The 27,904-nt window shown below is 42.1% G+C and overlaps 1 protein-coding gene across 2 annotated transcripts in view; it reads left to right on the top strand.

Annotated features, from left to right (window-relative positions):
• The window catches only part of frem1b (Fras1 related extracellular matrix 1b), an 87,898-nt gene that overhangs the window by 11,331 nt on the left and 48,663 nt on the right, over positions 1–27,904 (top strand). The window contains exons 2-15 of one of the 2 annotated variants that reach the window (XM_033622721.2): positions 7,081–7,230; positions 13,480–13,823; positions 13,895–13,989; positions 15,057–15,316; positions 15,798–15,997; positions 16,552–16,875; positions 18,142–18,250; positions 18,353–18,484; positions 24,818–25,162; positions 25,377–25,519; positions 25,618–25,814; positions 26,001–26,091; positions 26,346–26,513; positions 26,756–26,964. In XM_033622721.2, the coding sequence (XP_033478612.2) occupies positions 13,608–13,823; positions 13,895–13,989; positions 15,057–15,316; positions 15,798–15,997; positions 16,552–16,875; positions 18,142–18,250; positions 18,353–18,484; positions 24,818–25,162; positions 25,377–25,519; positions 25,618–25,814; positions 26,001–26,091; positions 26,346–26,513; positions 26,756–26,964 (2,489 nt within the window). In that variant the 5' untranslated portion in view covers positions 7,081–7,230; positions 13,480–13,607. Of the gene's footprint in view, positions 1–6,975; positions 7,231–13,479; positions 13,824–13,894; positions 13,990–15,056; positions 15,317–15,797; positions 15,998–16,551; positions 16,876–18,141; positions 18,251–18,352; positions 18,485–24,817; positions 25,163–25,376; positions 25,520–25,617; positions 25,815–26,000; positions 26,092–26,345; positions 26,514–26,755; positions 26,965–27,904 lie in introns of those variants that run through there. The other variant, XM_078168444.1, reaches the window with a different exon arrangement.

Here is a 27,904-nt window from a genome sequence, read left to right on the forward strand (position 1 = left end):
AGTAGACCAACAAAAACCTAATAATGCTGCGTATGTTCCTCATTTTTACCCTTTCATTTTAGTGAGTTTAACTACCTACTACAGTACAGCTACAAACTAAGAGACCAAGAAAAGAAAATCAAAAAGGTTTGCGTGTACATGACAAAATGATTTAGGCATTTTTTCAAAGGAGTTTCAAAGGTGTGTTTGTTCTTTAGTGGGTCAGCAAGTGTTTAAAACAGTAAAGTGTAAAAGCTTTCACAGCGTGGATGAGTGCTGGGCTGAAGAAGAGGAGCATTTAAAGATTCTACATGAATCATCCTTTTGTCTTCGCTCAGTGGAGATCACAGATGTAACTGATGGTAACAGCTGGACGAGGCAGAAAACAGGAAAACAAACACATTCCTGATTGGTCGCTGTGCTGATATGATGAAGAGTGACAGCTCCGAGACCTCGTCCCGTTCAGTAGTGAAAGAAGCATTCAGATCCTTTACTGAAGTAAAAGTACCCCAGTAATACTGCACTGTGAAAATACTCCACTACAAGTAAAAGTGCTCCATTTTAAAACCTTGCTGAAGTAAAAGAATGTAGGTGTCATTAGCCATGAAAGTCAGTTTGAAGCAGTAAAATGTTTTCCACTTCTCTCTGATGTTTTTGGATGAATATTCCTGCTGCATTAATGTGTGTGTGTCATTTTACTGCTGTAGATGTTTAAGGTTGTGTGAGTCCATTTTTAGGGGCCATACACATTCAATGAGGGAGCGGCAGACACGCTCAGACGCCAGAGCAACGCCATTGCGCCACGCACACATTCCTGAGTGCCGATTTTTCAGGGTGCAGTAAATATCAGTCTGTGATAAATATGGAAAAGTTGATCATGTTCGTGCAGATCTGTCCCACAGACGACAGGCCTTCACACTTAGAAACAGCTCCTGGAAGAAGATCAGCCCTGAGGTAAACAGGCTATATGATGCCTGTTAAGATGCAACCTGCCACTGTGCTCTTGAAAGCTGGCACAGAAAAGGCACAAGAGTAGCGCCCAGAGCCTCCAAGCGGTTAAAAAAAAAAAAAATTGTGAAAAAAAAAATCTAATTGTGGCGACAGATGTCTTTATTGTTGCGGACCACCACAAATGTACGAATGTGTGGGAAACCCTGACCACTTAGAAAAACAACCCTGTTCTCAGCTTTGTGATGATGCATCATCCAGCTGATCCAAGAGGGTTTTTGAAGAGTTTATTAAACTTATGAAGTAGGAGAATTTTTGCAGCACAAGTGAACAGGCAATCCTCAAGTGCAAAGTTAGTCCACTAAACAAGCTTTTTTTCCACAAAGACCGCCTCATATCGTTAGGATAAATGTCAGAGAACATATAGAAAACGACATGTAAACGTGTTGTCTTACCTTACCGGTGTGCTGCCATGTTTGTTTACCATTTAGCTCTGCTTTCCAAAGCGCGGCCGAAATATATCTCGCGAGAACAAGCAGCGATCTCATATCGTGCCTGAAATCTCGCAAGAACAAGCAGCAACAGCTGGAAGGCAGAACCGGACAGTAGCCTGAAAAGTTCATTCATTTATTTTATGAAAGATTTATAGAATAATGGCTGACTTTTTGCCAGACTTCAACTTTGTGGAGGAGGAATTTGATTTTGCAGAGTTTGATGGCCGCCCTTATTTATTTGAGCCAGAATACACTGACGAAGAGCTTCGTGAAATTGAAGAACGGAGGAGGAGAGAGAGAGAGGCGCAACAGGTAGAGGACGAGAGAGGAGGAATGGCTGCCGCAAGGCTGCGTAGCTCTGGAGATTGGTGATGTACCTGTGAATGCTGCACCCCAGTGCCCACAGAAGAGGAATGCCTCTGTTGCAAGGAATGGGACCGGTTGCAGCCTTATTTTCAAGGTCTGGATGTGACCGAGGACGAGACACCTCCACCTGGAGTAGTATCCAGCTGGGCTTTATCTAGAGCTCGCAAGATATATTTCGGCCGCGCTTTGGAAAGCAGAGCTAAATGGTAAACAAACATGGCAGCACACCGGTAAGGTAAGACAACACGTTTACATGTCGTTTTCTATATGTTCTCTGACATTTATCCTAACGATATGAGGCGGTCTTTGTGGAAAAAAAGCTTGTTTAGTGGACTAACTTTGCACTTGAAGGTTGCCCGTTCACTTATGTTTTAACAGGTCTGACGCTACTATGCGCCCCGGCTGTATCTAGGCTAACGGCTAACATGCTAACTATTATTTTTATGTCACTAGTCACTTGAAATAAATTTAGGACGATAGAAGACAGGTTGAAATAAACCGAAATTTCCCTTTAAGGGCTGACCTGAATAACCAAAAATACTAAATAGCCTTGTGCATCAATATTTATTATTTCTAGTTGTTCTCAGACAAGAACATTTAAACTTAGTGATGGTTTTGTGTCGAATACCAGCGCTTGGTCAGTGACTTCCAGCCTCAGACACCCTGACCAAAAAAAAAGCCGTCCTTTTACATCGGCATGATACACTGCTGGTTGCATTTATTGTTTAACAGCACCAGGCGGCGTCAGGGGGAAATACGGTGGGACAACAGCGTAGGGAGCGAAAGTCCGAGTGGGGCAAGTCCAACAACCTCCAACTTTCACCCGGGAGACCGGCGTTTGCTTCATGTAAGATTGTAAAGCCAAACCCTGTTTTTTTTTTCCTAAACCCAACCACATGCTTTTGTTGCCTAAACCACATGCATGCAAGTTTAACATTAACTGAGCTTAACTGTTCACTCTGCTGGGTCTAAAAGTTTGGATTAACTCGCAGCAGCTGCTCCTCTTATCCATCGATTTGATCAGCTCTGAATGGATCGACTAATCAAAGAGTCACAAACTGCTGCTGAGGAAAAGAAGGAACTCATGTAGAGCTTCGCTTGCGCTGTGTTCATGGACCCACAAAAACGTATTGATAAAAATAGGCAACATCTAATAGTATTAGAAAATGAAAATACTTCAGTACAAGTATCTTGAGTAAATATACTTAGTTACATTCCACTGCTGATAATGAGAGAAGAGAAATGACAGAACAGGCCGGACATCCTAACCCATCAGATTTCCTTCCTCCTGAATGGATTTCCCAGCGATCATCTGACCCTCCACAGACCACATGTGTTCAATCACTCAGACTGTGAGGAGGCTCTCTGACTGCTGAGCTGACACACCAGCACACCGCAGCACAGAGAAGAGAAAAACAAAAACCACCGACCACATTTCCAGAGAACTCTGTGACCTCTGACCTTTCCTCTGGTGCCAAATTCACAAGAAACATTGAAATCTACCGGGCAGATTTCAGTCCAGTTAACTGAGGACTAGACAATGAATCCCTCCACATCTTAAGACACCTTTTCACAGGCGTTACCCCCCCCCCCCCCAGAATAAATGTCACCTTTTATTGAGGATGTTAAAACTGAGCACAAGTGTGATCTCCCAGGTTGTGAAGCGGTCGTTTGTTACAGTTGTGAAGAATCAGGATCACTTTCCTTTTTTACTGCTGCTTCTTCCATTAAACTGGATTTATTTTTCCTACATCACCTGTAGAAGCAATCCACTGCTGTGTGTGTGTGTGTGTGTGTGTGTGTGTGTGTGAGAGAGAGAGTGTGTGTGTGTGAGTAAGTGTTGGGTAAGAGGTGAAACAGGTCACCTCCGCTCTGTTTCTTTCACTCACTTGTGAGCAGCGTCTCGGTGGGGGAGTGACCTGTGTTTGTGTTTTAATGAGGGCGACAGACTGGAGCAGCAACAACAGCTCTGTGACAGATATAAAAAACTCTCCTCGCTTACCTCGGTGGGTTTTCACACAGGACTCGTGCAGGAGAAAGAAAGTGTTTGGAGGCTGAATTTGTTGCAGCAGTTTTAGTGGCATCTCGCAGTGACGACTGCAGAGTACGAGCTGAAGCTTCTCCTGGTTAAGTAGGATTTATAATTGTGCATCAGCTCTATGCAGAGCCATGCCCTCGCCTGCGCACGTGGCCTACACTGTTATGAGCATTTATCAATTTCCCATGTTATGTTTTTTGTTTTTATGCTGTATGCTTCATTCTTCTGGACTGTAACTGTAAGGCAACAATACTCGTGCAGCTCCTGAGTCCAAGAAGAATCTTCCTGTGGGGACAATAAAATACATCGTATTGTATCCTTTCTCCAAAAGGGTCAAAGTGTCTCCCATCAAGTCTGTTTTTACAGATCACAACTTTTGTGTGGGAAGTGCCGTACACTTCCTTCAGGCCTTGTTTTGTGCGTATGCAAAGTTTATAAATGACACCCCTGGTGATTAAACCACCATAAACATCGGATGAAATAGTTTCATGTTACAAATCAGTGTTTCTCTGACACTGTTTGGCATGTCAGAGGCGGGCTGCCAGACCAGCACCTGCAAACGTGTGTTCACTTTTTTCTCCGATAACTTAAGATCCAGATGTTCAGGAGGTTTTTACCAGGAGCTGAGTTATCTGCAGAGGTCTCTTCCTCTCCAGAACAAACAGACCAGGTGATTTAAACCAGTAAAGACACTTCCAACGCTGTCCTTAGCACGGGCTGCTAACTGTGGTGGCCAAAGTAAAAACATGAATGTCCCTATCGAGAGTATTTGGTTTGTCCATTCTGGGCTACTGTAGAAATGTGGTGGTGTAACATGGTGATCTCTGTAGACGAGGACCTGCTCCCTGTGTAGATATAAAGGGCTCATTCTGAGGAATCAAAAATACAACGATTCTTATTGTCAGGTGATTATGAAGTTAAGAAAACAGACTGATTATATTTCTGTCAGTATATCCCCCTAAATCCTGCATTGGAGCTCAAAGTACTTTTACTTTGCTGAAGCTCACCAAATAGTCCAATGAATGTTTTTTAAAAGTAACTGCAGTGGTAGAAAGTAACTAACTAGATTTACTTAAGTACTGTATTTTATTGCAGTTTGTAAGTACTTGTAAGTGAGTGTTTCCATTTTATATTATTTTATACTTCTACTCCTCTACATGTCAGAGGGAAACCTTGTGCTTTTTACTGCAGAACATTTCTCAGCTTTACAGAGTCAGATTATTAATACAAAATATAATGATGATGTAGGGGCGGCACGGTGCTGTGGTGGTTAGCACTCTCGCCTCACAGCAAGAGGGTTGCCCCGCACTCCGGCTTCCTCCCACAGTCCAAAGACATGCAGGTTAATTGGTGACTCTAAATTGTCCGTAGGTGTGAATGTGAGTGTGAATGGTTGTCTGTCTCTATGTGTCAGCCCTGCGATAGTCTGGTGACCTGTCCAGGGTGAACCCTGCCTCTCACCCGATGTCAGCTGGGATAGGCTCCAGCCCCCCCGCGACCCTCAAGAGGATGAAGCGGTTAGAAGATGAATGAATGAATAATGATGATGTATCTTACTATATAATGATGAAAACTCTGTGTGTGTGTGTGTGTGTGTGTGTGTGTGTGTTCCATGTTTTTCTCCTCACTGACTCGGTCAATCCATGTGAAATTTGGCACAGTGGTAGAGGGTCATGGGAGGATGCCAATGAAGCAATATTACATCAATTGGCCAAAGGGGGGCGCTATAGCAACCCACTGAAATGTCAAACTTTGAATGGGCATATCTCATGCCCCGTATGTCGTAGAGACATGAAACTTTGCACAGAGATGCCTCTCCTCATCAGGAACACATTTGCCTCAAGAACCCATAACTTGCGCTTATATAGATTTTCCGCCATTTTGAATTATTTGAAAAACACTTCAAATGGATCTCTTCCTAGGAAGTTTGAGCGATCTGCATGAAACTGGGTGAACATAATCTAGGGACCAATATCTAAAGTTCCCTCTTGGCAAAAGTTGGAAAACTTACTAAAACTGAGCTTCTATAAGGCAATGAATATTGCGGAGGGCGTGGCTCATCACATAAAGGTGTATAACATCTCAAGGGTTTCACCCATCACCACGCAACTTTGTAGGCATATGACCTCAAGGTGACTGGAGAAATTTAACTCTAATTGGCAACTGGGTGGCGCTATAACAACAGAAAAATGCTTCAAAATGGCTAAAATGCGACCGATCGCTGTGGCTCCCCCTGTGGACCAATGTTGGTGTTGTTTCTAATGTTTGGTATGACTAAGTCATGGTATGGTATGCTGTACATAATCACAGAAACTGTCAGTGTGTCATTCTGTCAGTCAGTCATTCTGTCTGTCCCACGTTTTTCTACTCACTGACGTGGTCAATCTATGTGAAACTACACATAGGCATTGAGGACTGGCATAGGTAGAAGGTGACAAAGCTACCAATGGCTATGGATAACTTATTATAGATTAAACTACCTAGCAGTAAATGAAGTATTTAAAAGGAGCTCATCCTTTATGAGCTGCCACATTACAGTGATGAACACATTAAGCTTTAGTTATTATAATCCAATAATGTAGTTTTGAAATGAGCCGTTCCTTTACTTTTGGAGCGTTAATAAAAATTGATGTTAATGTATTGGTACTTTTGCTTGAATAAAATTTTAAAAGCAGGACTTTTACTTGTCAGAGAATATTTTTACCACGTAGTGTGGCTGCTTTTACTTTAGTAAAAGATCTGAGTACTTCTTGAATTCTTGACCAACATTCATGAGATGAAACTTTTTTGTCGTGCAGCAGTTGCAGTACAAATAGGAAACAAGTGCAAATAAAACAGAATATAAACAATAGTCAATGTAGCATTTCAATAAATCTGATCACACAGGCACCGTCTGTAATCGTGATTACAACTGTAATCACATGAGGTCCTCGGGTAGTTCTGGTCTCGTGGGTCCAGGTCTTTGGTGTGGTTCAAAAATGAGAACAGAAGGTGAATTTTCATATTAATCTGCGTCACAGAAAGAAATAAAGACATAGAGAAAGAGAGGGAGAGTCAGAGGCAGTGGACCAGGGGGGCTGTAAAAATAAAAGTCCTGGAAACCTCTCAGCACATTTCCTGTCTGCTCTCCCTCTCTCTGGATTTTGGCTTCAGGACAGACTGGAGGAAACTCACTCGCCCTTTGTTCTCCCTATCTCACAGTTTACCCCCTCTTTCCCTCCCTCTCTCCTCTTTCTCTGTGCCGTTGGATGCCAGACGTCTCGGGTTGATGGCGAGCTGTGGAATAGAAGGGGGGTGGTGGCAAAGTGTGAAGTGTGTGTGAACGTGTGTGTGACAGCATTCCTCGTCCTTTGAGCGTGTGCAGAAGGTGAAGAAGACGAACAGAGAAGCTCCAACAACTTGGAGGTAGGTGCCAACCAGCTTTCACACACCCTTGATTGTTGCTCTCTCTCGTGCCGACACACACCTCCAGCAGGCCTCGACACAGAGGAGAAACACAAACTAGAGGAAAATGACGGGATTTCCTTCCTTTTATTTCCTTGCTCTTCTGTCTTTTGGCTTCTTTGTAATCTAAAACACTTGCAAACACAGTCATTCATGGAAGTGTGTCCCTTCAGTTTTACAGGCTGAGGATGTGATTAGAGCGGCAGGAGTTCGGTGGAAACTTTCTCGGCAGTGTTTTGTTGCAGTGTGTTGAGCTCCTGCAGGGCTGCAGCTGCTACCTGCTGCAACAACACAGAGCTGCTGCAGACCTGCATCTGAACTCACTGTGTGGACAAATAAACTCACCATACAGACAAATATTTGACTTTGTGGACACAAACTCATGAATGGACAGCTCAACTCACAAATAAATTGTTAGACGCACAAACCGTTAAACGTACAAACAGATAAACTGACTGTATGGAGAGATAAACTCAGGTATGAAAATATAAACCCAGGAACACACAGATAAACTTAGACATGGAAAGATACATTTATATGGGAACACATTACCTCATGTACAAACATATAAACTTACATACTGACATATAACCCTGCATACGAACAGATAAACTCAGATACAGACAGATAAACTCAGGCAATTCATGTATTAAAATGTGACATATAACGTTACGTACGAACAGATAAACTCATAGAGGAAGAGATAAACTTCTGCATGAACAGTTAAACTTAAATATGAAAGGATGAACTTATGTTCAAACAGAAACTCACGTAAATAGATAAAGTCTTGTACGAGCAGAAAAAACTCAGACAAAAAGATTAACTTACATGCAAACAGATAAACTCACGTACAGATAAATAAATGTATGAACAGTTAAACTTATATAAAATAGCTAAAGTTATGTATGAAAAGACAAAACTTATGTACAAACAGATTAAGTTAGTTACAGACAGATAATCTCAAGTACAAAAGACAAAATTAAATACTAACATATAACGTTACGTTCAAACGGAATAACTCTTAGACACAGAGAAACTCACAGATGATCAGATAAAGGTATGCATGAACAGTTAAATTTAAATACAAAAAAGATAAACGTATGTACGAATAGAAACTCACGTAAACAGATAAACTTGTACGAACAGATAAACTCATAGACAAACAGATAAACTGACGTACAAACAGATAAATTAATGTATGAACAAATAAACGTATGTACAACATATAACCTTACTTACAATCAGATAAACTCACGGATGAACAGAAACTTATATACAATAGCTAAAGTTACAAATGAAAAGATAAACGTATGTACAAACACAAGTTATGTACAGACAGATAAACTCACTTACAAACGATTAAGTTAAGTACTCATATATAACGTTACGTATGAACAGATAAACTCATAGAGGAAGAGATAAACTTATGTTCGAACAGAAAGTCATGTAAACAGATAAACTTTTGTACGAACAGATAAATGAATGTACGAACAGATAAACTTATGTATTAAACATTACCTTACGTATGAACAGAAAAACTCACGGATGAACAGAAACTTAGATACAATAGCTAAAGTTACGTATGAAAAGATAAACTTAAGTATGAACAGAAATTTTGATTCAATAGCTAAAGTTACGTTTGAAAAGATAAACTTACGTACGAACAGAAACTTAGATACAATAGCTAAAGTTATGTATGAAAAGATAAACTTACGTACGAACAGAAACTTAGATACAATAGCTAAAGTTATGTATGAAAAGATAAACTTACGTACGAACAGAAACTTAGATACAATAGCTAAAGTTATGTTTGAAAAGAGAAACTTACGTACAAACAGAAACTTAGATACAATAGCTAAAGTTACGTTTGAAAAGATAAACTTAACGTACAAACAGAAACTTAGATACAATAGCTAAAGTTATGTATGAAAAGATAAACTTACGTACGAACAGAAACTTAGATACAATAGCTAAAGTTACATATGAAAAGATGAACTTATGTACAAACAGAAACTTAGATACAATAGCTAAAGTTACGTATGAAAAGATACACTTATGTACAAACAGATAGTTACGTACACACAGATAAATTCACATACAAAAGATAACGTTAAGTACTATCGTATAGCGTTATGTACAAACGGAAAACTCTTGTACGAACAGATAGTTACAAATGAACAGATTAACTTACGTGTGAACACAAACTCACTTACAAACAGATAAAGTTATGTACGAACATATAATCTTACGTACGAACAGATAAACCAACGGATGAAAAGATTAAGTTAAACACAAATAGCAAAAGTTATGTATGTAAACACTGCGTACATTGGTGAGCTCAGACACCAGTAAAATGGTTTCCTTCATCATTTTCTTCCATCGTGGCCATCATCACACGTGTTGTCTTTACTAGTGGTACCAGTAGTAACTGGTGAGGTAGTGGCTGTACTGACCATGACAGTAGCATTAGTGGTTGTAGCATTTGTCACAGTGGTATTTGCAGCAGTAGTTGAAGTAGCCTTATTAGTATTCTGTGTTTTACTGGAGAATCTCGGAATCTTTTGTCACTTCACTGTATAAAACATGTAAATCTGAAGGAAACACTGAACACTTGGTATGTTTGGAATGAAATGTGGGCACAGTTACCAGCTTCAGACAGCCCCAGTCCAGGAAGTGTCAGCATCAGTGTTCAAAGGCCCGTGTGGGTCTGACTGTGGTCGGATCTGAACCTAATTATCATGTTTCATTCAGAGCCGTGTCAGTTCACCTCAGAGCTGCAGTGTATGTTTCCTATTCAGCAGCCGTGAGTCACTTCCAGTCGCTGCAGCAGCTGGTGGATCATTTAACAGACGCCCTGCCTCAGCCTGCTGTTTGGATCCAACGCTCAGTCGTTTCTGCAGAGACAAGAACACCAATCCTCAGGCTGGAAACTGAGTGGAAGTATTTCTGTTATCTGCCTGAAGGACTTGGGGTAAAAAAACTTTATTTCTAAAACTTTATCTGGCGTACCAACCTGTGTAAGCTAGGCTACAACCAAACATAAACCCCATTTACACTTGGCTTTCAAATGAATTTTGGTGACTGAACACAAGCGGACAGTCGAGACACATCAACGTTTACAATTGTGTCTTACATTGTGTCTCCAAGGTGTCCCGCTGTCCACTTGTGTTCAGATTTCGTAGCATCAGTTTGTATCATCAGGTTGTATCAGTACAGCTGAAGATATCGTCAGCAGAATCCAATATGTCTCCTTTCCAGTGTTAATTTTGTTGATGGAAGTGCATTTGTCAATGACCTTTTTTCCATGACGAAAACAAGAGGATGACAAGCTAACAATAGATCTTGAAAAAAACAAATATGACGAAATCTGTGTTTTATTTTCATTGATGAGACGGGATGAAAATCACAGTGGTGAACTATCGGACACTCAAAGTGAGACAAGAGGAGAACTATACGGCCAACAACTGCTATGCTTGCATTTATTTTCAAATGCCTGATGAGCGACAGGCTGTAAACTGCACCAGGATGTTTGGGTTGGTGCGAGTTGTGAGCTGTAACTCAGCAGTAAATAATCAGCTGTGTGTGTCTGACTGTGGATGGTGGAGCTGCTGAATGGATTTGTGGAGTTTGTTAGTTGCAGCGGTGGCTGTTAGCAGCTAGCTCCGCTCGCAGCCTTCACAGCTTCACCCCGCAGGACTCCACTCAGTCCGGACTGGAGAAGGTTTGTGGGTTGATGGTGTTTGACAGGCAGGTAGGAGGCTCAGTTATCTGTGAGTGTAGCTGTGCTGTAAGTAAACAGTCTGAACTCAGATCAGTTTTCTCTGACAGAGATGAAAGTTTAGTTTGAATCACCAACTCTGTGAGAGGACACCAGTTTAAACCTCCAGACTAACATGTTGCACATGAAGAAACAAGTTATGTTTCTGCTTCTTAACAGTCACATGGATAAGTCAGAGTTTACAATGAATCTGGGGACAAATCCTAGTCAAAAATCTAATATGATAATAAACTGTATTTATCTTGCACCTTTTAAAGCACAGTTACAAAGTACGTTACAAAACCGAATAACAGACAAAACAAATAAAACAAAATAAAGGCAATAAAAACAGGAAACACGTAACAGAGTAAAACACACAATAATAAAGCAGGTAAAATCGCTGAAAGGCAAATTTAGGTTTTCAGAAGTGACTTAAAGATGACACTGAGTTTGCAGCCCTGATCTCGTCCAGCAGGTCATCCCAAAGTCAACAAGCTCTGACTGCAAAAGCTCTAGAATGAATCTAGACCTCTGAACAACAAGAAAAGATGCATCTGAGGATCTCAGGGTGCCAGAGGGAACATAGAGTGATACAAGATCTGTTATATAACTTGGAGCAAGGCCTCTCAGGGCTTTGTAAGTAATCAATAAAATCTTAAAATCAATTCTAAAAGCAGCAGGTAGCCAGTGGAGGGAGGCCAGCATCTGTGCGATGTGGTCGTGTTTTCTAGTGCGAGTCAAGATTCTGGCAGCTGAGTTTTGGATGAGCTGAAGGTGTGAGAGGGATTTCTTTTTACTGTTGCCACAGAGCGAAGGAATTGCAATAATCTAAGTGGCTGGTAATTTGTTGGCTATTTGAGTTTTTGAGACCATATAGAGATTTTTCACCATGATCAGTGTGTGCTCGGAAATCATCCTTTAAACCTGTGAAAACTCTGCTGGAGAAAAATTCAAGTTTGTAAACCTGTAGAAATTATTTGCTGTTGTAGGAAAACAAAATAGGACTAAATGAAATGTTTATACAACATGTCACCTTGATTCTAATTTCTGATTCCTGTAGTAGCCTAATTAGGAAAGTTAAAATAAATTTTGACCCAAGTAATGACTAAAAGTTGACTCAAACATTTTGAATATGAAGGGTAAAAATGACTAAAATGTGATTAAACTAATAAACAATTCCATCTCAAGATTCAGACTGAATCTAAAATAGCTGCCAAAATTGACACCGGTCCTTTCAAAGGGCAAAACGATTGTGACGCAACACGTACGGGCAAATTAAAGAGCACTGATGTGCTGTCAGACACCTCATTACTACACTGACAGTACATAAAATACATGTAACATCATTAAAGACATGCACCCAGCTGCTGCTTTAAAAACACCAATCTGAGGCAAAACTAAATCCTGAACAATTTACAAAGTTTTCACTAAGCTTTGTGGATTTTCTGTGACAGCGTGATAAAGATCACACACATCCTGATCTCCATGTAAGGTCTGTCTCCACAGAGCTGCACTCACATCCAGCTCTAACCAAACTAACGAACCGACGCTCGTCTGCCTGGATGGGAAGTGACACGCCGGCTCCAGTTGGTGCCCTGCTTTGATCCTGAAAACACCTCCTCCCCCTCCTTCCCCCCCGCTCCGCCTGTCCTTTGCCATTTCCAGCACCTCTGCGGGGTCACACAGATTAACCCCTTGTTTCCTGCAGTGGGTTTTAGTTTTGAAGTGAAATGGAGGGTGAAAGCGTTTTCCGGCTGGGAGTGTGGGGCAGCGGGGGAAGAAGTGGGGCCAGCCAGCTGCATGCTGGGAGTTTTTTGGAGGATTTAGAGGAGTTTTGGGGCAGTTGTAAGGATTTAGGGCTGAGCAGCTGATCATTTTTAAGAGTTTTAAGGGGTAGATGGTGACGTTGGAGAAGGTTTGGAGCTGTTCAGGAGCTTGTCTTGTAAGTATTCACGTAAGAGCATCCTCAGATTCAGGGGTGAGGGGAGAAGTTTGTGTGTTGGACGAGGTCAAGGGTCACGTTTACAGCTGTTTGCTTTTTTTTTTTCAATTAAAGGTTTAGTGTGTAAGATTTAGGGGGATTTTGTGGCATCTAGCAGTGAGGATTACAGATTGCAACTAGCTGAAACTTCTGGTTAGAATTCAGAGCTGAATTATTCACAGAGGTCTCTTCCTCTCAGAAACAAACAGACCAGGAGTCAGATGCATAAAACTGTGTGTAGGCACAAAGGCAGAAATGTGCAGACGCATTCTTTTCATCAGATTTATAAAGCTGTGCGTACACCTGATTGTGTTTTATGAATCGCCATCATTGTGGGGCTTCCTGCACACACGAGCCTCATTTCCAAACTGTTTTCCTGTCGTGTAGGTGTTTGGGTGTGGATGGAGGTCTCAGCAGCGCAGTGTGGACAAACTCAGAGTTATATTTGTTTGTTCTTCAAACTCTCCTGCAGGTTGTTGACACCAGACTAAAGAAGACGATGTGGTTGGAGGCAGAGTGAATGGAAAACACTGACTTCTTCACTTCAGAACACAACTATTCACCCAAACCTGTGCAACAAGGAAGCCTCACTGATCCAAAATGGCCGCTGTCAGCGTGCTGTTGCTGCTGGCCATGTTGGCCGTCTGCAGCGGGAGTCTGGTGGTGGTGAACTCGGGTGTGGAGGTCACCAGAGGTCGCTTGGTGTTCATCACACAGAAGGAGCTGCAGATCAGCGTGGATCCGACTGCCGACTGTAAGGTGGAGGTGGTGATGAACGAGCCTGTCAGTCAGAGGGTGGGGAGGCTGACTCCACAGGTGAGGACACACCTGCTGCACATATAGAGGTACAGATAACAGTGGTGTTACTGGTGTTTGGTTCTCTGCAGGTGTTTGACTGCAGCTTCCTGGAGGACGAGGTGAAATATGTCCACAATGGAAGTCCTCTGCTGGACGAGGACACAGTGATGCTGAGAGTCTACAGGTCAGTTAGCAGCAGTGTTAGCATTCAGCTGAAAACACACCGGCGCCACCGCCCCAGCACACACAGGACGCGTCACACTGCAGCTCGTCAACAGTCGACCACACAAAGTTATTACTACTTTTACTGAAAGATCTGAAGCTCTTCCAACTCTGCATTAGCTACGAATTATGTGTCGACAGCAACTCATTAAACTTGATTTCTCACCTGAAGAGCCGATCTCCAGAGCTATGACTCAACAAGTTAAAGCTTCTTGGCCATGGTCTTTACAATGACGGGATTGTGGGTCGTTTAGCTCGGGATATTTCTCAACCTCAACAACGAGTCTCTCAGCTGCAGAGTTCTCTTTATACATCCATGGAGAGGAGTCAAGCTGCTACAGGAGCAGAGAAAAAGAGCTGCTGTGAGAGCTGGTTTGTACAAGCAGAGAGCGAGTGGGAAAAATGCATTTAATTTTTGGTCAGTCCCTCCAGGATGCTTTGATGCTGCGATCGCACACAGTTTGTATTAAATAATTACTACTAGAAACTCTTGACACACAGTGCTGAGCTGCATCTCAAATGATGATGAATACAACTTTTATGTTGCATATACTGTTGACCTGCGACCTCCCCTTAAAGATCCCCTACCCTCCCAAAAAATGGACCAACCAAGGTTAAATTTACCCTGAAACTTTACTAAAGTGTCAGATCAGCTCTTCCCAGCTGTTTAATGCCTCCACACTGGTGATGACTGCAGCTGGAGGGGTTATGTTTTCGGCCTGTCCGTCAGTCAGTCCCACTCTCCTGATATCTCTGGAACAAAAATTTCTTCAAATTTGACACAAACATCCGCTTGGACCGAAGAATAAACTGGTTAGCATTTGGCTGTGGAAGGTCAAAAGTCGAGGGTATAGTGACTTGATGACATTTTATATCCAAAAGGTCAAAGGTCAGCTTGACTGTGACATCATCATGTTTTAACGTCATATCTCAGGAACAGAAGGGGAGACATTTGGTCAGATACTGATGACACATTTAAACAAACCTGACAGACTGTCTTTTAACCTGCTGTGTGGTTTCTGTCTGGAGGTTCACGTCCTCAGATACGCAGGTGGAAACGATGGTTCTGCAGGTGCGGGTGGTGGAGTCAGGGTCTGTTGTGGTGGAGCTGGGCAGCACTCCGCTCGTGGTTCCTCTCTTCTACGGCTTATCCAACGCCATTGACAGCTCCGTCCTGAGCATCCGAACCACGGCAGACCTGGTCTGCAGCATCCGGCTCATGACCACCGACACCAGCGTCCCCGCTCTGGGTCAGCTGGTGAGGGAGGAGGACTCCACGCAGAGGAAGGGTACGTCACATCTGGACACATTGCAGCACTGGTTCATGGTCTGAATTATTCGTCGACTTTTAAACCATAGCCACAAAAATACTAACAAAATATAACAAACTAAAAAATATATATATATTATTCTTAAATTCTGTTTTTAATTTGTTGAAACAATATGAAACAAAATAAAAAAAATTATGAAAAAATATTTAGGAAAAATGATGACAAAACAATAAAAGAATAACAGACATAAATAAATATCTAATATAATAGTTAAATGACAAACAATTCAAGTTAATAATAAATCAAACTGCACAACAAAAATATTGGAATAAAATATAAAAATAAAATATGAATTATTAATTAATAAAAAATAAGAATAGTAAAATATTAAGAAATGATTTTGTGTGTTCTTGATGTTTGAAGCTTGCACATGTGAAACAAAACTTGAAGCTGCTGCATCTCCTCAGTTGGATTTGTTCTGTTTGTCTTCGTCCTTCAGGCAGAGAGACGGCAGCGCTCTGTCCCGGGAACAAACCGTGTCTTCACGACACCAAGGAGGTCCGGTTCCTCAAAACCAGCTGCCAGGACTTCCTGAGCTCTGGTCTCAAGTACCAGCACCTCAGTCCTCCGTCACCAGAGATCGACTACATCCCCATCAGGGTGGAGCTGAGGGAGCAGGCTACCAGGGCCCTGCTGGAGGTACGGGCAACATCCAGAGATTAAAGCTGATATTATCCAGCGTTCACTTCCCTCATACGTCAAGGTTGGAAACAGTAACTTGTAGTAACGTTACTGAAAAGTGCTCTAATTGACAAAGTTGATAAACTGCAGCTTCAGTCGTACCCAGGTCGGATGTTTTCCAGGCGAGATCGGCGTCACAGGCGTGGAGAGGTTTTTTGGCAGTTAAAAGGTGACATCTCATGTTCTCAGCTCTGTGGATGTGAAGGATGTGGAGCAGGAAGTTTCAGAGGCTCCAAAAAATCCTTAATGTTAAAACCATTTTTTTCCTCTGCTTGTTAACTCGTTAACGGCGTGTCTTTATTACGAAGACCTGTCATCTCTAACACGTCTGATCCTCTATTCTGGGGCTTACTCTTTAACACCACATATAACAGCAAAAGTTGTCGCGGTATGTGTTGATTTCTACGTGATGCATGTTGTGTTAAAACTTACATGTGTCCCAAAAACAAAGGAAGAGAGGCGCTCTCTGGGACAAACATGGCATCTTTTTTTTCTCTTCACCCCCCTGGCAGGCAGAGTCAGTGTGGTTGCCGGTTCTGATCCATGGTGCGATGCAGAACCAGCCGCCTCAGGCCGCCTTCATGGCCTCCTTCATCCTGGAGGTGGACCAGTTCATCCTGACCCCAATCACCACCGCCTCCCTGGACGCCAAAGATCATGAGACGCCGCAGGAGAGGCTGGTCTTCAATGTGACCGTCCCGCCCGCCGACGGCTACATCACCCACCTGGATGACCACACGAAGCCCGTCACGTCCTTCACCTGGCTTGACCTCCACGAGATGAAGGTTGCCTATCAGCCGCCCAACAGCAGCCAATCACACCGCAGGAACTACGAGGTACTGCAAGTTATGCTAATTATGGTAAAGGGTTTATAACAGACATGAAACATTGAGAATCATGTCTCAGAAAAAATTTATCAGGTAAGAAACATATAATCAAAAAACTTGTGCTGCTAGAGCTACCTTCAATGTTTTTTTTTTAGCCTGAGACGATAACAGGAAGTACGTTTCAGGAAAAATAAAATAAAAATGGAAAAAAAGAAGAAAAAGTTAAAATACAAAAAATAAATAAATAAATAAATAAAAAAAAATAGGAGCAAATTTGAAAAGATCAGGGACAAGAAAATCACATATTGAAAAATAAAATTTATGATAAAAAAGTAAAATTGAAAATGAAATTAAAATTGAATAAAAAAAAGTGCGAATAGAAATAAAAAAATCAATGAAAAGAAAAAATGAAATATGGTAAAAAAAAATCAAACAAAGCAAAATGAATTAAAAAGTAAAAAAAAATAAATATAAGATTTAAATTGAGAGAAATTTACATTGAAAAAAATAGGGGCAAATAGAAATAAAGAATGTAAAAGAAAAACAAAAAAAGACAAACAAATAAGAAAGATAAAATCATTTAATTACAAATAAAATTAAAATTGACCAAAAATAAGAGCAAACATAAAATTAAACAAATTAATTTAAAAGAAAACAAAAGATTAAATAATAAAATAAGGAGTAAAAGAAGTTAAATCAAAAATAAAATTTAAATTGAATTAAAATTAAAAGCAAATAGAAATAAAAAAAAGTTCAGTAAAAACAAAACATAAAACTGGAAAATTAAATTAAAGAGATTAAAAAAGATAGATAAAGAACTGATTTAAAATGAATAAAAAAAGAGTAAATAGAACTTAAAAAATCTGAATGAAAACAAAATATGAAAAATAAATATAAAGATAATTTAAAAAAAAGGTATGTTAAAAATCAAAATGATCAAATATGATAAAAAAATACAACTGAATTGAAGATAGGAGGAATATTTTAAGTCGAGCCTCGTCTCATGAGCATTTATGATGAATTTGACCATATAAAGAAATCTGTCTCAATCTGACATCAGCTTGTCGTGTTGGGGTTACATATGTTTACCTCAATATTTGAAACTTTGGTCACATTTACTATAAACATCCAACATTTATACATTATCTGTCTGACAGGAAATGAGGAGGAGCTCAGTTGTTCCCTTTTAATTAATAGATCTGTTATGTCTGTGGTCAAATATTACGTCTCCTGTCATAAACCTTGTAACATACTGCTGATGTTTGTTAATGTAAGGTGGAGTTTCAGGCTATAGACAGTTCCTACATGACCAGCCCGCCCATCATGGTCCACATCTCCATCAGGGCGGCTGAAACAAACGCACCCAGAGTCTCCTGGAACATGGGTACAAAAGTTTTCCAATAAACATATAATTTAATCAATTTAACTTATATTTGTAAAAGGATTCTGTCCTCAGATCTGTCGTCATCTGTCTCTGATGTCTCAGGTTTGGACCTGCTGGAGGGTCAGTCCCGACCAATCACGTGGGAGGAGCTGCAGATAGTCGACAGCGACAACATCGACGCCGTCTACCTGGTGGCCGTGGACGGACCTCTTCATGGACGCCTCAGTGTCAGAGGTGAGGTCAGAGGTCACTGGATTTACATTTGAATGAGGACACACAGTGCCTGCGCCATAATTAACCATCATCTGTTGGTTCATTTAAATTCTTTAACGAAATACGTGGTGACTTGTTGTTGTTCAGCTTCTTGCTCAGTTACAGTTCAGTCACGTCATGTAAGACGCAACATATTTCCATCTGTGCATTACGAAATATTTTAAAACAAAGGAAAAAAGAAAAATATATAGCAACAAATATAACATATAATAAGACCTAACGTAAACTGTAATAAAATAAACAAATAAAATAAGAAATAATTAAATGAATAAGTACACATACAGGCATACAAATATAATGAAACAAAACAGTTTTGAAAATTAAAATTAGATAAAAAATAAAAAAATCACAGCAATTTTCAAACCTGTTAATTTTTTTTTTACTGTTTTTGAGTTTCTCCATGAATCCAACCACTTTCATGTTGTGGTATAAAGTATATATACAACATAATATATCACTAAGACCTTACCTAACCTTTAATAAAGTAAGTTTACAAAATAAATGAAATAAAAATTAATGAAATAAATAAGTACACATATAAACATGCACACATACATATTTAGTCATCCAAAAAATAGTGAAAGCCGCCGGCCACGTGACCAGCTGACTGAGTGTCAGGTGACACCATCAGCTTGAGTCGAGCTCAGACGACCAGTTCACACCGCTGACACTTTTCTTTGCTACGTTCTGAAACGGTTTCGTCTTGTTGAGAATCTTTGGTCTGAACTGTGCTTAACGTTTATTTGCACCAAACAAAACGACAGAAATGAGCAACAAATGAAGAACAAGTTGTGCAACTGAGATTTAAGAATCCTCCGGGGGCCTGTTCGGTCTCTCACCTCAGTAACATTTAAAATCGATCAATTAAATAAATAAAATAGAAATGAAGTAAAGTGCGCACATACAAAATAATGAGACAAAACTTTTTTTTTTTCACATAAAATAAAATAAACATTGAATAATATTTTTTAAGACTACAAGAAGCCCACACTGCTGCATTTCTTTAACCTGTGAATATTTACTGTTATTCAAGAAACATTTCCTCCATGAGTTCCACCTCTGGTATCCTGAGGTGTAAGTGAGGGTTTAAAGTACAAAGCACAACAAGAAGCATCATGTCAGCACCTCTCTGACTGGATGCAGCACGTGTACCGGGTGCAGCCTGATGATGGAGGGCAGCAAAACAGACATTTGTAGTTTTTCATTTTACATGCAGTGTACAGATGGGGCCCCGTTACTGTGAGAAAGAGCCCCAGTTTGATCCTCTGTTCTCGTACCTCGGCTCCTTAACTCCCGTGCTGGTATTCCGACACACACACACACACACACACACACACACACACACCGCCTTGGGAATTCCCAGAGAACGTCGTCTGGCCTTTTCCGCCCTTTTTCCTCCATGTGTTGCCCATCCGTCAGGGACTATGGTGTGGCTGGGGAAGCATATGTCTAGTGGCCCTGCATGTGTTTCCTAATCAGGTGTAAAATGGGGCCGCGGCCACTTTGGCCGGGGGGAGGGGGGGCTGCTGCTGCCGCCGCCTCCCTCTCCGTCCACGTCTGTCCCTTCCAGCCCAGCGCGTTGGGAGGACGGCCTCTTTGTCTCTGGACCGAGCAGATTGGAGAGGATTTATGCCATTTCATGCCGCCGTGCACAGGGAGCAGATGCACTGTCCCCAAACAGGTTTTCATGCTACCAGCTAGGAGGGGAGCGGAGAGGGGGTGAGGTGGCAGGAGTGCAGGCGCCCCGGGGGGTTCATGCAGGGAGTTAACCTTTCATGGCTGCTTTAGACGTGCAGGAACAGAGGGAGGCTCAGAGGGAGAGGAGGAGTGTTCTCTGCTGATTCTCCGACTCGTTTCATCACATTTGTGGCTGATATTTAACATCTTCAATTTAGACACAATTAATAATCGTGACCTGCAGGAGCACCTCGCAGAGGGCTCTCACTCAGGAAATCTGGGTTTGGAGATTAATTTAGCATCTTAATGCAAGTGGAGGAGACCAAACTCACAAACCCAAACTTTCTCCTGCTCCTTCAGGAGGATGTTTGAATATTTAGTATCTGACAGAAAAAAAATCAAAAACTTCTCATGACCTCTTAGATTTGTCTTCCTGACCCTGAGGTCGTTCAAACGGTTGCAAAAGAGTCAGAAAATGTGAAAATTAAAGACTCCCATTGACAGACAATGAAACAATCACTAACAATAAATATTCAGGATGGAAATGATTTGAATCATAATGATGTTTAAACTCTGTTTAACACACTTTTTGAGTGTGTGTTGTTTGACAGAATGACTGAGGTGAAACTTTTTTTGGTAAAAATTATTAGATGTAATTATGTTGTTAATCAGGACCATCAATGGCAACCACTTAAAGGATAGTGCACCCAAAAATGAAAATTCAGCCATTATCTACTCACCCATATGTCGAGGGAGGCTCAGGTGAAGTTTTAGAGTCCTCACATCACTTGCGGAGATCCAAGGGGAGAGGAGGTAGCAACACAACTCCACCTAATGGAGGCTGACGGCGCCCCAGATTCAAACGTCCAAAAACACATAATTGAAACCACAAAATATCTCCATACTGCTCGTCCGTAGTGATCCAGCACACACGTGAGCTTGGTGCACAGAGAGGCAGTCAGAGCTACAGGCTACAATGAGGCTAAAAACAGAGTTCAAATGACGTTTTTCCAAACAACTTTTTATGTCGGGGCTTCAGGACACTTGGATCACTACGGACGAGCAGTATAAAACCAACAAAGATGGCAAACAGCAAACCATGCATCCCAAACTACGGTAAATACATTTTTAATATTAGCTGCATAAGTGCATTGGTGCATTTACTCGTGTGTGCACAGGCATTTGTTTGAGAGACAACTGACCCTTCGCTAAGTCCCACCCTCATACGCAGACTTTATGGTGTAGCATCAGCCAGTTCCGACACGGGTCTCACATCTACGCGGCTGTACTCCTCATACAGTCGTTTCAGATTTCCTTCATTTCCAGATTGTTTTTGTTTTTTATTTGGAGCTAAAGGTTGTGCCTTGAGCATGTCGTGTATAGACCCTTTTAAGGCCGACGTCACGATGACATCATGTTATCAGCTGGAGGTGCAGCTGCCTCTCCCCCACAGGGCTGTAGGCTCCATAGGAGTGTTAAAATGTGTTTGTCTTGTTGTGTTATTGGGAGCCAGAATAGAAGGAGTCATGGCTCAAAACCAGCCGCCACTGCCCGTCAACAAAAACAAAGATGGTTAAATGTGATAAGACCAAAGGACTGGACGGAGGCCATCATCAAAAATGCTCACATGTGCAGCGCACACTTCATATCAGGTTAGGGAAAAAGTATTTCCTGTTGTAGGGATGAATAAGGTTATGTGTATTAAGGGTTATCATGTCCACCTCATCAGAAACTGGGGAGGGATTAAGAGGAAGATTGGATTTCTCTGCAACGCTAACTTTTTAGCACATTAGCTAACGTTAGCTTCCATAGCAAAACAAACAAGTGTGGTCCTCCTTTGTAAGATTGGCTTCCTGTGACATCATCCATCCACTGAGTGAGAGCATACGGGTCGGCCAGTCTGGTCCCGTTGGTCAGTGTTTACTTATTCAAGTAACACTGGCGGTCCGGAGAGTGAGTGACCTGACATGGTGCGTTGGTAAATTCAGTCTGACGCTCTACACTAAAATGAGAGCCCTGTTGGTGGAAGAAACGCAGCTAGTTAATCACACATTCACTCCGCTGCTCCGTCTCCACAGACAGAAATCAGAAAAACTTGACATCACGTGTGGCAATTTAATTTAATTTGTCTTTTTTGAATTAGAAGATTATTATAACTAAATTCATCAACATTAGTTTGTCTGAAGTTATTGAATATTTTTCCAATGAAATTCCCCCAAATTATGCAGAACACTTTTTTCAACCTCAGTGTAATAGTATAACCAACAGGAGACCACTGATGTGTGAAGTGTTTTTTGGGATACTGCACGTTATAAGAGTGAAGTTATTGAATATTTTTATCGCATCTCTTTTCAGTGTTGCACTTTGTGGACGGTCCCTGTTGACTCGTCCCACAGTCCCCCCTGTTTTTACTGACTCTCTGTTTTGTTTTTTGTTTTTTTTTAACATCAAAACCAGCGCACACACACCATATTCATCACCACAGTGTAGTAGTTGGATGGTTGTTGAAACTTTTGTCCCACTCGGCATGTTTCCACCCCCCTCCCCTCCCCTCCCCTCCCCCTCCTCCATGTTAGACAGCAGCACCTGCTCCAGCATCATTTTTATCTCCAGTTTGGACTCTTGTTTATCTGCCGCTCGTTGTTTAGAAGGAACAAAAGTTTGGCTCTGCACATGTGTGTCTGTCTGTCTGTCAGATAGTATGTATGTATGAATGTATGTATGTTGGAAGCAGTGAGTGGGTCCTCTGGTGGAGCTGTGTCTCAGAGGAGAGCGCCACTGACCCTCCATGCTGTGACTCGGGGGGGGACAGTCACTGCAGGCTTGGTCCAACGCCTTCAGCCAAATGGATGGCTGCCTGTCCTGCTGCACACACACACACACACACACACACACACCTCCCATCCCATTTCTTCTTTATGGGCCTGCTGCCCAACGCCACCTTTGGGCCCAATTACCAAGTTGTTTCCATCACTTGGACCAGTAGCCAGTTTCCCTCGGTAAAGTTGCTAATGAGGTTCGGGCTCGCGACCGCTCGTCTCTCAATCTGTCTGCTGACCTTGCCCTTCTGTCTCTCTGGCACGCGCAGGGAGACAGGAAGCCCCCCAATCCTGGCAACCGGGCGGCCACCGGGAAGGACGCCATGTTTTACCCCACCGGTGTTCGCAGCACAAACCCCAGCCAGCGCCTCACGGTGCCTTCAGGCGCTAAGAGAAACTTGTTATTTCCAAGTGACAATGGGAGATAAAAAAAACAGTGCCTGTGTTGGAGACGGTAATTGAATCAAAGTGCGAAGCTTTGGCTGGAAACGGAGCCGTCCTCTGACAACAACACATGTCCGACAGTAGGCCGCTCTGCTGTTAGCGGTTAGCATGTTGTACAGTGTGAGGGAGGCCAGCCAGCAGCAGAGAGCTGACAGATGGACACGGCCTACATTTCATTAATGTAGGACACACAAGTTTTTCATGTTCGGTCCAACTCTTCAGACTGACAACGATGAGTTCAGGCGCCACTGTTTCTATTAGAAGTTATTGATACTAAAAAACATTATCTTGTGGAGCTAAAAGAAGATTATAGACACATATTTTTAAGCGTTAACTTTAAAGCTCCAGTGTGTAGGATTAAGAGGGGATATATCTGCAGAAATGGAACATAATCAGTGTGTTTTCTTCAGTGTATAATCACCTGAAAATAAGAGTTCTTGTGTTTTGTTCCCTCACAATGAGACGTTTATATCTACACTGGGAGCAGGTCCTCGTCTACAGAGATCACCATGTTTCTAGATGAGCCCACATGGAAATTCTGACCAATCAAGAGCAGCTTTCTGTCGCAGGCATTTGATCTGGTCCGCTTGTAAATGCTGCCTTGAGAACATGAACCAACTCTAGGCAAAATTAGCCCCTGATTCAGACCAAAGCAGGACAGAACTCGAAACTGCTTTATTCAGTGTTTTTACCGGTTTAAATCAGCTGGTCTGTTTGTTTCTGAGAGGAAGAGACCTCTGTGATAATTTAGCTCCTGAAAAATGAACACTGGAGGAATTCTGACCAGGAGAAGTTTCAGATGGTTGTAATCTGTAATCTGTAATCTGTAATCCTCACCACTGAATCCCCCTGAATTTTACACACTGGACCTTTAATAATATACATTTCAAAAGTGTTTGTCCATGTATTTTTTCTTTTAACCTGGTGACTGTAAACATTAATTTACATTATTGTAATTTTAAGGTTGTTCCGTTTTTGATGGCAACTTTATGGCTGAGTGACATGAAAATGATTTCACTGAAAAAATATCATATGATTTCATGTGACAAATATATTGACTGATTGATGGATTAAAATCAATTAATGTCACAATAATATTTTTCCAAATAAATACAGATTGATACAACACATAAATGAAAAAATATATTAAACATTAAATATGTAAATGTGTGTCACGTGTAATGGACTGTGGTCCGCTGCTGTGAATGGAAAACTTAAATCAGGATGTTATGACTATGATAATATTACTGTGTCATCATGTCACAATTTCAATGAAAAATCATTGATGGCTTTATTGAAATAATTATTTTCCAGCCTTCCAGTCTGATGGTGTTTCCTGTTTCCTGTCTTCAAGGCGGGAAGGCGTTCATGTTTCGTGTGCGGGACCTGAGAGAGGGTGTGGTCATCTACCATCACTCCGACAGCGACACCACCCGCGACCACATAGTCTTCCGCATCAGTGACGGCCGACACAGCATCCGCCACAAGTTCCCCATCAACATCCTGCCCAAAGATGACTCCCCGCCGTTCCTCATCAACAACGTGGCGGTGGAGGTGCAGGAGGGCGGCACCGTGAGGCTGGAGGAGTACATGCTGCTGGCCTCTGACCTGGACTCTAGTGATGACTACATCCTCTATGAGCTGGTCTCCAGCCCGCGGGCGGGGCAGCTGGTCAGAAAGACCTCCACCCACGAGAAAGGTGAGGGTGGGTCACGTGATTAAATATGATATATAAGATAGAATATATGTTTGTATAACATTAGAGGGAGGTGCAGTTGGTTTAAATCCTCTGAACTCTTCAGACTTTGTAACCCAAATGTTGCAGAGTTGTAGCAGGTTAACAAACACACTGAGGATTCCGTGATGCAGCTGCTGGGTTTTAATTATTGATGATGTGTTTGCTGTCTATGCAGGAGATCCTGTGGACAGTTTCCTGCAGAGAGATCTGATCCAGGGTCAGATCTACTACCAGCACTCAGGAGAGGAACAGTTCGAGGACTCCTTCGACTTCACTCTGTCTGACAGCCACCAGCCGCCCAACCTCTCCCAAACATACGTGAGTCAAAGAAGTGACGAGTTTGATTTCTCTCATCAGAAAAGAAAAGTATTCCATATATCCCGTCACACTGACCCGTCTCCTCTCTGCGGATCCAGACTGTGGTGGTCCATGTTTTCCCAGTGAAAGACCAGCTGCCGGTGGAAGTCTCCGGCAGTGTGCGCTCTCTGACAGTGAAGGAGACGGAGGTGGTTTACGTCACCCAGGCTCATCTCCACTTCACCGACAGAGAGCATCCAGACACAGACCTGACCTACGTCATCACGCAGCCCTGCTTCAGCCCACTGCATCCTGGGTAAGGACAGGGGCGGGACTTGCTCTCTGCTGTTTTCAGGTCCAGGATGGGTTTAGCCTAGCTTAGTACAAAAAAAGCAAAATAATTAAAACTCTGAACACCTCTAAAATCTGACTGATTTGCACTTTTATTCTGATCTCTGGAGAAGAAACACGTATTGATCCTATATATTGTTTTTATCTTCAGGCTGATGGATGCAGGACGTCTGTTCTACACAGACAGCACCAACGCCATGAAGAGAGACCACATGGTGCCGGTGTTGAAGTCCTTCACACAGGTTTGAAATACATAAAACATCCTCAAACATACCAGCAGATGAGAATTCAGTCGGACAAGAAGTAGTTGTAGTACAGTGCTCGTGCAAGCAAGCACGGCTTCTGTGGTCAGTGTAGCAGCTTCAGTTGGTTATAGTGAACGTGCCCCGCTGTGGGCATGCTGCAGCAGACTGGTCATGTATTTTGGCCATAAAACTTTACTGAAATAAAGTACTGGAGTATAAATACTCAATTGTTTCACCTTGTGTTCTCTCAGCATGCAGTGAACCACATGAAAGTGGCCTTCATGCCTCCCGTGGAGGACATCGGCCCGGAGCCACTGTTCATCCAGTTTGTCTTCTCCGTCAGTGACCACCACGACGGCACCGTCTCCGGCCTTCTCTTCAACATCACCGTCACCCCTGTGGACGACCAAGCACCAGAGGTCAGAGTTCAAACACAGACCGAGCTTTTTGAAGATTATTGATATGAAATGTGGTATGAAATATGATGATCTCCAACTGGAGGGTTTTATATTTTCCGCATCAGATCCATCAAAGTGAAAATACAGTAAACCTTTACTCCTCTTGAAATTATTTTGTCATACGAGCACTTTGAAATGTCAACAATCAACACTCATCATTTGAAGATCCAGATTTGTTGGTTGACCCTTTGTGTGGTTGTCAGGCCTTCACCAACCTGCTGCAGGTGGAGGAGGGCGGAGGGGCCTTTGTGACCGAGGAGCACCTCCTGGTTCAGGACCGGGACAGCCGTGAGGAGGCTCTGAGGGTGGAGCTTCAGAGGACGGCTCGCCACGGCCGGCTGGAGCTGCAGGGTCGGACGCTGCTGCAGGGGGACAGATTCACCCTGCAGGACCTGAGAAGACTCCGACTCAGGTCAGACACAGTGTGTGTGTGTGTGTGTGTGGGGGGATGGATCTTGTACTTGGTTTAGGTTTTAGTTTACATGCTTTAATGGTTAACAAAACCTTTATTTTCCTCATGCTGTCTGTGCTGGAGCACCTGTTTTCACCTTCTGTCTGAGACACCAGACCAGCACCAGTCTCCAGTATCATCCCAGAGCCGGGAAGCCACTGTTTTAGATGTGTGCATGTGTGACTTCCAGAGCCACCATTTTTTGACGTAGCCAGTCATTTCTTAATGAGGCCAGTCAGAGACTCACAATCCCATGTCAGTCAAATGCTTATCAATTTTCAAGTCCGCCAATTGCTTCACAGTAATGGGAGTAGTCAACTTGTATCTGCGTATCAACTTCCTGATCATTACAGAATATAATAACTTCAAACAGCGTTCATGTTTTCACATACTTGGATGTAAACTTTAACTGCAACCTAACTGAGGCACTCGCTTAGATTTAAAACACAGTAGACAGAATATAATACACAGTTTAAATAGGCATCCTTGGTTTTTGTTTCTCCCCCACATCACTGGTTTAGATGATGGGATTGAACAAGAAAAAAATCAAAATAAGACGTAATAAACGTAATAATAAACATTAATAAACTGTAAAATAACTCTGGAACAGCACAGTAAGTTGACCGGCTGCAGCCTCATGGAGACCAAACATGATCAAAGCTGTGTGAATATCACAGAAAAAAATCCACAGCACACTAATGAGATGGTTTCATACTTGAGTTCCACGATGACACACTGCAGACCCACATGTAAACTGTTAGTCTGCAGCCTTTTGACTTGATGTTGGTGGACTTGGTGTTTACAGTGTCCTCACTGATCCAGCTGCTGAAGCCCACAGTAACATAAACTAAAACCTCAGGAGGAAATAACACATTCAGTCTCCTCTGTGATTCGGATGTGG

The sequence above is a fragment of the Epinephelus lanceolatus genome, chromosome 6 (genome assembly GCF_041903045.1).
Source record: "Epinephelus lanceolatus isolate andai-2023 chromosome 6, ASM4190304v1, whole genome shotgun sequence".
Classification (NCBI taxonomy): Eukaryota; Metazoa; Chordata; class Actinopteri; order Perciformes; family Serranidae; genus Epinephelus; species Epinephelus lanceolatus.